Source organism: Hippocampus bargibanti, linkage group LG04 (genome assembly GCF_051943395.1).
Source record: "Hippocampus bargibanti isolate YZ-2025 linkage group LG04, ASM5194339v1, whole genome shotgun sequence".
NCBI lineage: Eukaryota > Metazoa > Chordata > Actinopteri > Syngnathiformes > Syngnathidae > Hippocampus > Hippocampus bargibanti.
Window position 1 is genome coordinate 17,660,265 of NC_142737.1, and position 12,278 is coordinate 17,672,542.

The following is a 12,278-nucleotide window of genomic DNA, read 5'->3' on the forward strand; positions in this document are numbered from 1 at the left end:
ACTGGCTCCCTATACATTTTAGAGTTATTTTCAATATCTTATTACGTATTTGTTTTCAAATCTATGAATGGTCTCGCTCCTACTTACCTCTCTGAGCTCATCCACCTTAACACTGCTTCCTGGCGCCTCAGGTCTGCTGACCAGATATTATTAGATGTTGCTGGTCCCACTCTTTGGAATGACCTGCCACTGAACATTTGGCAAGCCCCCTCGCTGCCCATCTTTAAACCCCATCTCAAAACTCACTTGTACTCTTAGGAATTCGACTCAGCATGATTCTGGCTTGATCTTGGTTTCACTACTTGGTATATATATATATGTATTTTTTGTATTGTCTATCAGGACCATGACATAAAATGACAGGCAGTATGATGAAACGTTCTTCCATAAAAAGGTAGAATAGAAATCAACCTTTGTATCTACAGGTGGTGTGATTTTACACTGAATGGGAAAAAGTGAGTCCATTGTTTGTAAATATATATAATATGAAATATGTGCTTCATAAAGGATGTGAACGTTTTTGCTCAAGGGATTTCTGATAGAGGAATTCCGTATGCTGTTATTAAATAAAATGAATTACATTTAAATTCTGAACTTAAATTTGCCAACGTTAGTTAGAACAGCCGTCATCTTTCAAGAAAGGTAGATTTAAAATAAAATACAAAAGTCCTGTACATGCATTTTTGACATTTGTAAAAAAAAAAATTAAAACCTCTTCCAGCTGTCTGACATATTCCATAAACTTCTCCATCATCTGTGCAACATAGAGCACATCCACAGAGTCAGTGAAGCCCGCAGCCTCCAGGGTGTATTTGCGCACTTGATGGGCCAACGTGACAGCATTTGATGTATTGATGGGCCTCTGCGATGCAGGCGTTTGGAAAACAAACTTTAGTTTACTGCGTTTTACATGCAGGATATATTGAGTACACAATGCAGCACTGACCAGGATGAAAGTATGCAGGACACGGGTGATACCATTTGTGTAGTGACAGTTTGTGTAGTTGCCCTCCTGCCACTTTCCAAAGCGGTCACACAGGCGAGAGGCCTTTTTCTGCTCCACGTCTCCCTCTACGGACAGGGACGGGTAACGCAGTTGCAAGCAGTACTGATGAGAGGTGATGCCCGCCAGTGTTCTTGGCCATCTGGAATTCCCAACAGAGGAGAAAACGAACAATGCACATTTAAACATTCAGCGTGAATACGGGTCACTGTAACTTACCTGAACTCGCCTCGGTTGTTGACAACTTTATCCTCTGGGCAGAAGGAGGCACTGTTCTCCAGCACCACTATTTCAACGAAGCGAGATGTATTTCCCCTCCCCGTTGTAACCACACACTCCCACTCTCCACTGGCCTCCACATGTACGTTGAATAGAATAAGTTCACTGGAAATTAAGCATACACAACATATGGCAGGGCTTGAGTGAAGAATGTCTTTAAAAACATTTGAACGTGACCTGAAAGTACCTCAAGTAGTAGTTTCTTTACCTGGTAATGAAGGTGCAATCATGCACTACATTTCTCTCCAACTGGACACCCTTCTCTGGGTCCGATGTCACCAGCTGACCATTGTGATGCCAATGCAAAGCAGTGACTTTATCCACTAGGGCGGCAGTACAGTGGAACGGCAGCCGATCCCCTTTGAAGACCACCTGACGCTGAGAGGGCAGCAGTGTCAGGGTGTGCAGGTCCACAGGGCCGTCTGGCACGATGGAGAAGACAACACCTGAGATTGGCCCATCGAAAGTAGCGGATCGCCACCCGAGAGAGCAAATTCTCACCACAGTTCAAGTGGCTTTCCCGCAGTCCACGTAGGGGTTTTCCTCTCAAGCTTCTTGGATAAGCACACAGGGTTTCATCCCCCAATCGAGCCGAGCTGCTGCGAAAGAAGCCCGGGATCCAATGCAGCCCGCAGTCACACGACAAGTATTCTGAGTTGAAGTTCCTGGTGAAGAAACTTACTGTCATAATGCGTATTTGAGAGAGAAGAGACGTCACAATCATGCCACAGTGCCAAAACATACATGTCAGTTTACTTGAACTCATTCACTGCCAGACGTGAAAAAAATGTGTCCACTCCAGTGCCAGGGTTTTTGTCATTGTCATTTGAATTCCAGGACCCACAGAATATTGAGTTGTAGGACTACATAAACATTTAATACAGCATTGGGTCTGTAGTTATATGAGCTTGAAATGAGGGTGGCTGTCCATAATACAATGCAATACATACATATTGGTTTATATAGAGCAGGGGTGTCCAAAGTCGGTCCTCCAGGGCCGCTGTCCTGTCTGTTTTCCAGCTCTCTCAGGAGCAACGTACCTGATTCAAAGGAGGAAATCAGCCAGGACGGCGGCCCTCGAGGACCAACTTTGGACACCCCTGATATAGAGCTTTAACAACAGTTGAAGCTGTAGCAAAGTGCTAATATGGAAAAAAAGGAAATACTGTCCCCTTGTGGAAAAGAAAAAAACATTGCCAGATACCATGGCCAGCGTTTTATCAGCACCAAAGCATGAAAGATCAAAACCTGAAAAAAATTAGGAATGGCGCTCTACGTCATATTGTTGAATACATTCGTGAATGGCCGTGAATGAGTAAAGACTTAAAGGACAACCGACGTCACTTTTTTGTTTCTTAACTGACATCAGAAAAACGTTTTATAGGATCTAAAATACCCAAAACACGCAGTATGATATTTTTATTCAAATGGAAAACACCAATAAAAATGACTTAAAGTGTCCAAAATCTGCAAAATATTGAGCTGCGAATTGGGCATTTTCAGAAAGTCCCACCCCCAGTTCGTGACATCTGGCCAATATGTCTTGCATTGCTGGAGAATCAAAACAATGGCTTCAGATTCGGAGAATATGCTTTCTTTTTACACATCCAGTTATGACTACGATTCAAATAGTTCTGAAGAGGAAAGCATACATGTTTGCAATTGATTAAAGTGTCATTTTGAGGCATCTGGACTCCAATGCAGTGTCCCAGAAAAGAGGCGGAAAATGGCGACCAAGCTCCCCGTGAGGAATTTATCAGCCCGTTTCCACAGGCGGATAAATTCCTTATATGGAGCTTGGTCGCCCTCTTCTGGCTCTTTTTGGTGCAACATGACGTTTTCAGACCAAACAAGCACAGCAAAATGCATTGACGTGATGGAAGGACTGCGACAATGTGTCCTTTTTTTCCGGTCAGGGGCGTTCCTTCAGTGACGTCACGTACGGACTCGTCACCAACTCAAAAACAAGACTTCCGGAATATTCATCGCGAGTCTTTAAACGTAAAATATAGCTATATGCGGTGGAATCTTATTAAAATACGCTCAGTAGAAGTCATTTGAAGCCATTTTACAAATTATGGACACAACTTGTCCGGAGATGTCGGTTGTCCTTTAAGGGACTGTGATGAATGAACCAATATAAAGAAGTCAAACTTAACATTTTACTAAAAATCGGGCCCAAAAAGTGAACCCATCTGTTTTATCATCAAACCAAAAACGTGATTTACAAATTAGTCAACCTCATATCCTAAACATTGTTTGTGGTGGAATCTTTGTAAAATACGCTCAGTAGAATCATTTGAAGACATTTTACGTCGGTTGTCCTTTAAATCTTAAGTACATGGGTACTACCATATGGCGATGAGTTGTAAAGTCTTCACCAAATACATGCCTCAATAACATTTTTTGACATTTAGGTTTGGATATTGACAAAAAAGACTTACACAAGCTTGAGGGATGTTAGCTCCTGAAACACGCCTGGATCTAAGGTTGATATAATGTTTCCGGATAAGTTCCTAATAAGCACAAATCGGATGAATTAGTTTTGATGGTTGTTTCCCATGATGCAGAAAATGCAGATTCACCATTTAACTTGTTCTTACAGTTTAGTGAGATTGGTCAGCCCTTGGAACATGTCTGAAGTCAAGCAGCCGATGCGGTTGTTGGATAGGTCACTGAAAGAGGGAAAAGACCAAGTAATGGTTACCGTATTTGCCGGCATATAATGCACACCCAAAAGCCTGGATTTTCTTCAAAAGATGACCCTGTGCAGGAATTCATCATACGATATGTGATTTTCAACTACTAACACACAGTTACAGTATGTTTTTTGTGTTTTTCATGAACACAGCATGAAAATGTCATATTGGAGGCTGGGAAAACAGCGAACATTCTAAGTGGTCACGCCTCCTTTGGCAGGAACAACTTAAACCGAGTAACACAATATTCAAGTCAAATAGATTCTTGCAGTATCTGTACTGTTTTGTAATTATATCAGTATTTTACTTTTACGCCTTATGCAGGTGTCAAACTACCCTATTTTCCGGTGTATAAGGTGCAGCCAAAAGCCTTGATTTTCTTCAAAAGATGACCCTGTGCCTTCTATTAGGTGTGCCTTATATGTGAAGTAATATTGAGCCACAAGAGGTCTCGTAACTACTGTCAGCAGCCACCGAGTCCATTTCCTCCGGTATAAGAAGTAGTGCATAAGCCAAGCCTCTACTGTAGCGCCTTATAATGTGGTGTACCTTATGTTATAGAAAATATATATATTTATACATTATATTTGGATTTTTGTTTTTAGTCATGACAATACCTTTAGATGATAATGTCACATTTATTTGTAGTGTGGTGCCCTGAAAGGCAACTAATTGGATTCAAGCCAATTGTCAATCAAAGTGACATTTTGCCAGGTGTCATTTGACAAGAATCTTTTTTTGTATGGGAAGAAAATCACTATTTTTACCACAGTAAATTTGTCATTTGACGAGACAAAAGTGAATATTGTCAGAGCACGTAGTACAAATCTTATGAAAACAAAGTTCAGACACGAAAATGCATCTGTAATTTTACATGAGTTGCAACGAACAGAAATGACTTCATCATTTGACGAGGCATCAATGCAAAGCCTCTTGGAACGTCTCATTTTGATGCAGAGGCACTTTCTATGGGATGGCTGGAATGTTGCTGTGCCAATGACCATTTTGTGTTTGGGAGCCTTTGACTGAGCATCTTAATCTTTATTAAGTTCATAGAGTTGCGGGTTGAGGGTTGTGTCAGGAAGGGCATCTGACGTCAAAGCTTGGCCGAAACAAACATGCGAATCAAACCTCTGAAGATGGAGGACACTGATTCGCTGTGGGGACCCCTTGAAGGGAAAAGCCAAAACGAAAAGAAGATTTGATTTTTTTTTTCATTCATTGAAGGTGCGGCTTATACCCCCCAAACTCTGGAACTCACTTCCTCCCAACATTCGTAACATCGATTCTCTTCCCACCTTCAAGTCCCATCTCAAAACCCACCTATTGTTGTGTAGCTCTCTTTCTTGTTTCTATTTATTGGATTGAATTTGGATTTTACTTTATTAGTCTCGCAGTGGAGAAATTGACATTTCACAGCAGCAAAGTGATGAAAGGAATGAAAGTAGAAAAACAAAATACATGAGCTGCTGGAAAGGCAGCCACTCTCGCGGCGCCGTTTTGAAGTCAAAAGAACAAATTTATAATTGTATTTTATTTATTGTATTCTATTTGTGATTGTATTTTATTTATTATAGTACCTATGCTTGTCTGTGACTGTAACGTGTCCTTGAGAGCTTTGAAAGGCGCTTAAAATGTAATGTATTATTCAGTGACGTGCGGTGAGGTTCATGGCTGGTGAGGCATTGACGTAATCACAGTCAGATTTACAAACATATAAACTCCACAGAGTTGCTTATTCACCATTTGATTGGCAACAGTTAACGTGATTTGTTTAAAATGTCATGTCAGCGTTCTTTATATACTTGCACAGCACAGTTAGCATAGTGGTTGCGCAATCCATGGTGAGGTTCAGCCGGCTGCTGCCTCACTGCTCGTCTCTACTTATTATTTGAACGGTAAATGTGAAAAATCAGCGATTTTGAAAAAAAATCCAAAAATGGTGAAGTGAAATGGAAAAGAACGTTAAAAGTACAAATCACTAAATAAATATAACAGTTTAATTTATTTTGTCATTTGATATTTCCATGATCATAGGTGAGGCATAGCCTCACCTGCCTCCCCTGACTGCATGTCACTGGTATTATTATGATGACGACAACGACAACGACGATTATTATTATTATTATTATTATTATTATTATTATTATTATTATTATTATTATTATAGTCTGGTGCACCTTATACGCCGGAAAAGACGGTACTTTTGATCCATTGAATGTGTCTCAGCAAGCTATGATATCATGACTCGAGTTGAACTACGCTGCAGTCAAAGGATGGCCTACTTTTGAACTATGCTTCAGTCATCAGCAAATTACTTCCCATAATTTTGTTGCACGTGAAGGCCCTCAAAGTTAGATCTAAATCAGAGGGTCTGAAGTTTTCACCTCACTTATCTGTACTCCGTGGCTCCATGGAACACCAGTAAATGTTTATCGGCGAAAGCAGGGACCCTGGCCTGAGTGTGATGTATTGCCACAGCCAGAGAGATGTGCTCTGCTGCTTCTCTGACACTATCCAGCAAAGCACTGTCCAACGCATGTGTTTATCTCCCCCCTGTTTGTTTTGAGAAGCCCCAGACCTTGCTGGGAAAACACAAGCAGGCGGTGGAGGGAAGGCGAGTCACGTGGGGCAGCACATTGATGAGAGCGGCTTCAACCAGTAACTCAATTCATCGGTACACCCAACCTTTCTTGTGCAGCATGAGTGGTAAAAATGTATATCTGCATCCAATGGATGGTGTATTTTCAAACCTTTTCCATGTATAAGGCTTACCGGACTATGAGGCGCACCTTCAATGTATGAAAAAATATTTTCCAACTATAATATGTAAATAAATAACGTTTTCCAAATATAAGGCACACCACATTATAAGATGCTACAGTAGAGAGTAGGGTTACGCACTACTTATTCTACAGGGTGAAATAGAGTCGGTGGCTTCTGCCAGTAGTTGCGATTCCTGTTGTGTCTCAATATTACCTTAACGGTGAACGTCACGTTTGCAATTAAGTGCCAGATCAAACATGTGCTCTTGTAAAAAGACAGATGACTCGAAACTCCTAATTCGTTTTGTAATCCTTCTAAAATTCTTCTTTTTGCATTTGCTGCTGTGAACTGGAAGGCGAATTTCATCTACTTACAGTTTCCGGAGCTCGTAAAGGCCTTGGAAGGCTCCAGGCATGATGGTGCTGATTAAGTTGTGCTTGAGATCCCTGTGGAGAGAGAAAATATAAAATGATATAATATACACAGGGGTTATGTTGATACATCTTTATGGAAAACCTTCGCAGAAATGCTTTACAAAAAAACAAGAGGACCGCGAGAGAGTGATTCTCACGGCCTAGCCTGATTCCTCAGGCAGGCCACAGCAGGATACCACACAGCGATAGGAAATCTTATCCCAGCAGCCACATGGACTTGAAGCGAAACGTGCCCCTAATAAGACCAGATAAATCTTTTTCTCCTTTTCTGAAATGAGGTCTTTTGGAGTTCAGGGGTCACTCCTAAAGACTTTCTATGACTCTGTGGTGGCTTCAGCCATCCACTATGGAATTGTCTGCTGGTCAGGCAGCATCACCACCCGGGACAGGAAAAGACTGGAGCGCCTTGTCAAGCGGGCCAGTTCTGTCCTGGGCTGCTCGTTGGACTCTCTGGAGGAGGTGGGCAACAGACGGACGCTAGCTAAACTAAAAGCTATGATGGACAGACCCCCCCCCCTGCCCACCCTGACAGCACTGGGTAGCTCCTTCATACAGAGACTATTACACCCGCGCTGCAAGAAGGAGAGGTACCGCCGCTCGTTCCTACCGACTGCTGTCAAGCTTCGCAATTCTCAATGATCACATGTGAAAAAAAAAAAAAAAAAAAAAAAAAAACTGGACACTTGTAAATATGGGTTCATGCAATATATCAATATGCCTTTCTTGATACTTGCACTATGTACAGTTTTTTTATGGAACAGTTTTGCACATTTACATTTGCACAGTATAGTTGACATTTTTATTTAGTTATGCTTAGAATATCTTGTTTTCTATCCTTTCACCCACCCCAACCCATCCCCTTTCAAATTGCTGCTGTGGACTGCAAATTTCCCCATTGTGGGACGAATAAATGTTTTCTCATTCTGATTTTCTGATTCATCCCCTCATTGTATGCATAGTGACACCATGAAATTTAATTCTTTCAGCTGCCTTTGAAGCTCCAATTTAATTCTACCCTGTGCGCTGATCTCCACCCGCTTCCCATTCCACATCCACACCCACGTGGTAAAGGATTTAGCAAAACTCCCTTGCCTCCAATCAACTTTGTCCCGCGTTTGAGTTCACATCCAAGTTTTTTTTTTTTACTCTGGGAATAGTGAGGCTGAAGCAGGTCAGGAGACTGATGACTATCTGCAGGACATGGTCGGTGCAAGTCGGAATGTCCATCACACTTTCATCATACGGATTTCCGCGCACGAGCACAAAACCAGGCCATACAGGATGTGGCTTTTATCTATTCAAATTCCATAAAGGATGCTACTGCAGGAGGCGCGTCATCAGGGGATTCTTTGCTGTAAATTCTGTCTTTCCTCACTTTGCTCAGCAGTACTGCGGTGAGCCATGCATAACCTCCCGAGCAATTTTGATTACGCAATGGTTTCAGAAAATAGATTACACAAAAAAGGGGAGTGATCATTTTCAATATTACAGATGCCAACAATTTATATAGCATCAAATATCGTTAAAAAAAATCCCATACTTGCCTTGATATAAATTTAAGTGCCGTCCTATTGTTAATTCATCGGCTTCAATGTGACATCAATCCACCCTTTCCTGCTAAAACAGCTTCAAGTCTTCTGGGAAGACTGTACACAAGGTTTTGCAGTGTCAGGTCACTGACAAACGTTGGACCAGAACGCCCGTCTCTCAATCTCTGCTCTAATTCATCGCAAAATGCGTTCTGTTGCATTGAGGTCAGGATTCTGTACAGGACAGTCAAACTCATCCACACCAGACTCTGTCATGCGTGTCTCTATGGAATTTGCTTTGTGCATTGTTGCACAGCCATTTTTGAAAAGGAAGGGGCCAGCTCAAACTGGTCCCACAAAATTGGGAGCATGCAATTGGCCAAAATTTTCAGTTTTCACGATTACACAAGTTTAATGAACAAGGAAAGTTCATGAACTCGTTCATAATTTTTGGGCGAATGTACAGTGACTTTACTTTTTGTAAATTCAGAACATTGCTTGGCGAATAAGTCAGGAAATACATACATAAAAACTAAAATTGACTTATTAATAATCTTATGCACTTTGAGATGCCCATGTCACGGTAAGATCAGAGCATTATCATCAAATGCTGAGTAGTTTTACTTTATTTGAATGTTGCAGTACCAATGACCATTTTGTGTTTAGGGGGGCCTTTTATCGAGCATCTACGTGACAAGGGGACACAAACCAGTGTCTTATTGTGCCGGCCCCAAACCCGGATAAATATATAGGGTTGTGTCATGAAGGGCACCCGACGTAAAAGCTTGGCCAAAACAAACATGCGAATCAAACCTCTGAAGATGGAGGACACCGATTCACTGTGGAAACCCTTAGAGGGAAAAGCCAAAAGAAAAAGAAGAAAGAAGAAGATGCACTTTGCGGTGCATGCCTCGTTTTCTTTTTTCATCTTAGTTCCTATTTCAGCATCCAAGCAGCCCGTTTTTCTTGAGAGATAGGAAACCTGGATACTAGTGCTGTTAGAATAGTTAGAAACAACTACGAAATTCTGGTATGGAAACAGCTTGCAAAAAAACTCGTTGGAGGAATACGTCTGTCTAAGTTCTCAGTCGTACAGGAGTGGTCCATCGATGAGAAGGTTTCTTCAGCCGTCATCTGTACTTTTTTGAAGGTGTCAGACGTTTCGCCTCCCATCCAAGAGGCTTCGTCAGCTAACTAAAGTGTTACTGGTAGTATCGGCTCTATATATATATCCCTAATGTCAGGCCAGTCGTTAGTCAGGAATGTAGGAACAATTGGTGGGGCCACAGGGAGTGGTCCTCTGCTCCCCCCAACCTGAGAGTAGGGACCTATCATAGCTGTGTCCGGCGCCGCCATGTCTGAGGGCTGATACTACCAGTAACACTTTAGTTTGCTGACGAAGCCTCTTGGATGGGAGGCGAAACATCCGACACCTTCAAAAAAGTACAGATAACGGCTGAAGAAACCTTCTCATCTTTGGAGGAATACAATAAATAAAATAACTATGCACTACTTCATATTTCCAACAATGAACTCACAGGCAGTTAAAACATTTTCGTTATGAGCTATGATTTGAACTCGTTCATTTTAAAATGTGTTAGCTGAACATTGTTATTGGTTTAAGTAGAATATGAACTTTCCCAACACAGGACGTTTTAACGTTTTGTGCACATGCTTCAGTCGACGTCCCCTTGAGCAATGCATTCTCCCCCACACCTGAGCTCAAAAGGTGTTCAGTTTTCACATCGCTTTCACTCTAACGTTTCTTCATGGCATGTCACTCCACTTCAGTAGTGCTACGCCTGAATCAATCCACAGCCGCCACGAAAAAAAAAATGTGGTGTGATTTATTACATATACTATACTGTACTGTACTACAGGGTACAGTTGGCCAAGAAATAAGAAAGAAACAATGTCATTAACCTGTCCGAGTTTTTACCATCAACGTGTGGATTCACGATATGGGGTCGGAAGTTGATCTTTCACACCACAGAGAAGATGATTGGCGAAAGATGGCGAAGCATCAATGATAACCTCATAAAAATACAATATTAATTGATATTTTTTTCTTATGAATTAATGATGTCCATCTTTTCTTTAAAAGTCCGTCTTGAAAATGGCTTTAACAGTAATTCGCCGACCAAATCCATTATATATATAATTCATTCATCCATTCAATCCATTATATATATATATATATATATATATATATATATATATATATATATATATATATATATATATATATATAATTAACATCGGTCTGTGATTCAGATATTTTTAGGCCAGCAGAGAAGGCTTTGCATGCCTTGACAGTCCACCATAACAGCAGAATGTATGTTAAATTTACTCCTGAGGTATTAGAATGGGATGGGTATTATTAAAAACGAGATTTATAAGAGTTAATTAGAAATAAAAGGTTGATAAAGTATTCCACTCAATACAGAAATAGGCAGCGCAGTCTTCATCAGTGAATTTATAAAGTCATTATAAGTGCCTTGCATGCTCGGTCCGAGAGGACAGTAATTTCATCTGTGCTGTATGTCATGCATATTAGCATATTTGACAATAAAGCTGACTTTGACTTTGACTTATAAGCATACGCACGATCTAATTCCAAAATATGAACACATTTAACTCTTGCCGTAAATCTCTTCACAAGATGCTCACAAACTCAAAGGTTGATATGGTTGAATGATGATGATAATAATAATAATAATAATAATAATAATAATAATAATAATAATAATAATAATAATAATACATTTCATTTATAAGCGCCTTTCAAAACTCTCAAGGACACTTTGTGCCCGTTTTATGAGACCTTAAAAATAACTTCATAAACTCAGCGGCCTTGACCTGACTCTTGAAGACTGACAATAGCTTTCACCAAGTCGGGATAATCATTGGATCAAATACACTTCAAATCTTCACGTATTCTGAGCAAGAAAACATGAAAAAGTCAAGAATTTGAATGAATTCCTCCTTCGGCCGCCTTGCTGCTTGCCGAGACTGCTGGAGAAGAGCAATGTGCTTCTCGGGTGGTGAGAGGCGAATAATGACGATGTGTAAAGCGCTCCGGACATTTCAATTTCCATTCTGAGGAGCACCACGTTGGGGACGTGAGTACTCCGCTGGCATCGTTTAGGGCCCGGCCCCAGAGGGAGCTGGAGAAATGACTGAGGCCGGAGAATGGCCGCTGATTATCGCTCGACTGGAATCAGGAATTTCCTGTTCGGATAATTTTCTGATGGAAAGCCATTGCAATCCTGAGGCAAATTTCTTCACTGTAATTCTCGTTATCCCGTTTTAAATGTAGATGTGGGTTAGAAGTAAGTTTTGAAAAGACGAAAGCAAGCGTTGACAAAGGTCAGAGGGACCATTTTTGTTCCGCGTGTCATTTCCTGTCTGGTTGGCGTCTTAGCAGAGGCCCTCACTCGTTTATTTTTATAGTTTCCTTTTTCTCCTTTTTTCACAAGTTAACTTTCCCCTTGAGGGAGGGGCAGGTGGTTTGGGGCATTTGAGCGCTAAGCAACATTGTCCCTGCGTATAGTTCAGCCCCCACCTC

General features: G+C 41.1%; 2 protein-coding genes across 4 annotated transcripts in view; one reads left to right on the plus strand and one right to left on the minus strand.

Annotated features, from left to right (window-relative positions):
* LOC148899316 (beta-4C adrenergic receptor-like) overlaps positions 1-12,278 on the plus strand; it is a 182,361-nt gene that overhangs the window by 85,746 nt on the left and 84,337 nt on the right. The window lies entirely within an intron of this gene.
* adgra2 (adhesion G protein-coupled receptor A2) overlaps positions 1-12,278 on the minus strand; it is a 62,640-nt gene that overhangs the window by 5,438 nt on the left and 44,924 nt on the right. For both annotated transcript variants that reach the window (XM_088994486.1, XM_088994485.1), the window contains 8 exons: positions 7,122-7,193; positions 3,886-3,957; positions 3,727-3,798; positions 1,784-1,947; positions 1,491-1,704; positions 1,223-1,387; positions 947-1,145; positions 713-862 (listed from right to left, as the gene is read on the minus strand). In XM_088994486.1, the coding sequence (XP_088850612.1) occupies positions 713-862; positions 947-1,145; positions 1,223-1,387; positions 1,491-1,704; positions 1,784-1,947; positions 3,727-3,798; positions 3,886-3,957; positions 7,122-7,193 (1,108 nt within the window). The remainder of the gene's footprint in view (positions 1-712; positions 863-946; positions 1,146-1,222; positions 1,388-1,490; positions 1,705-1,783; positions 1,948-3,726; positions 3,799-3,885; positions 3,958-7,121; positions 7,194-12,278) is intronic.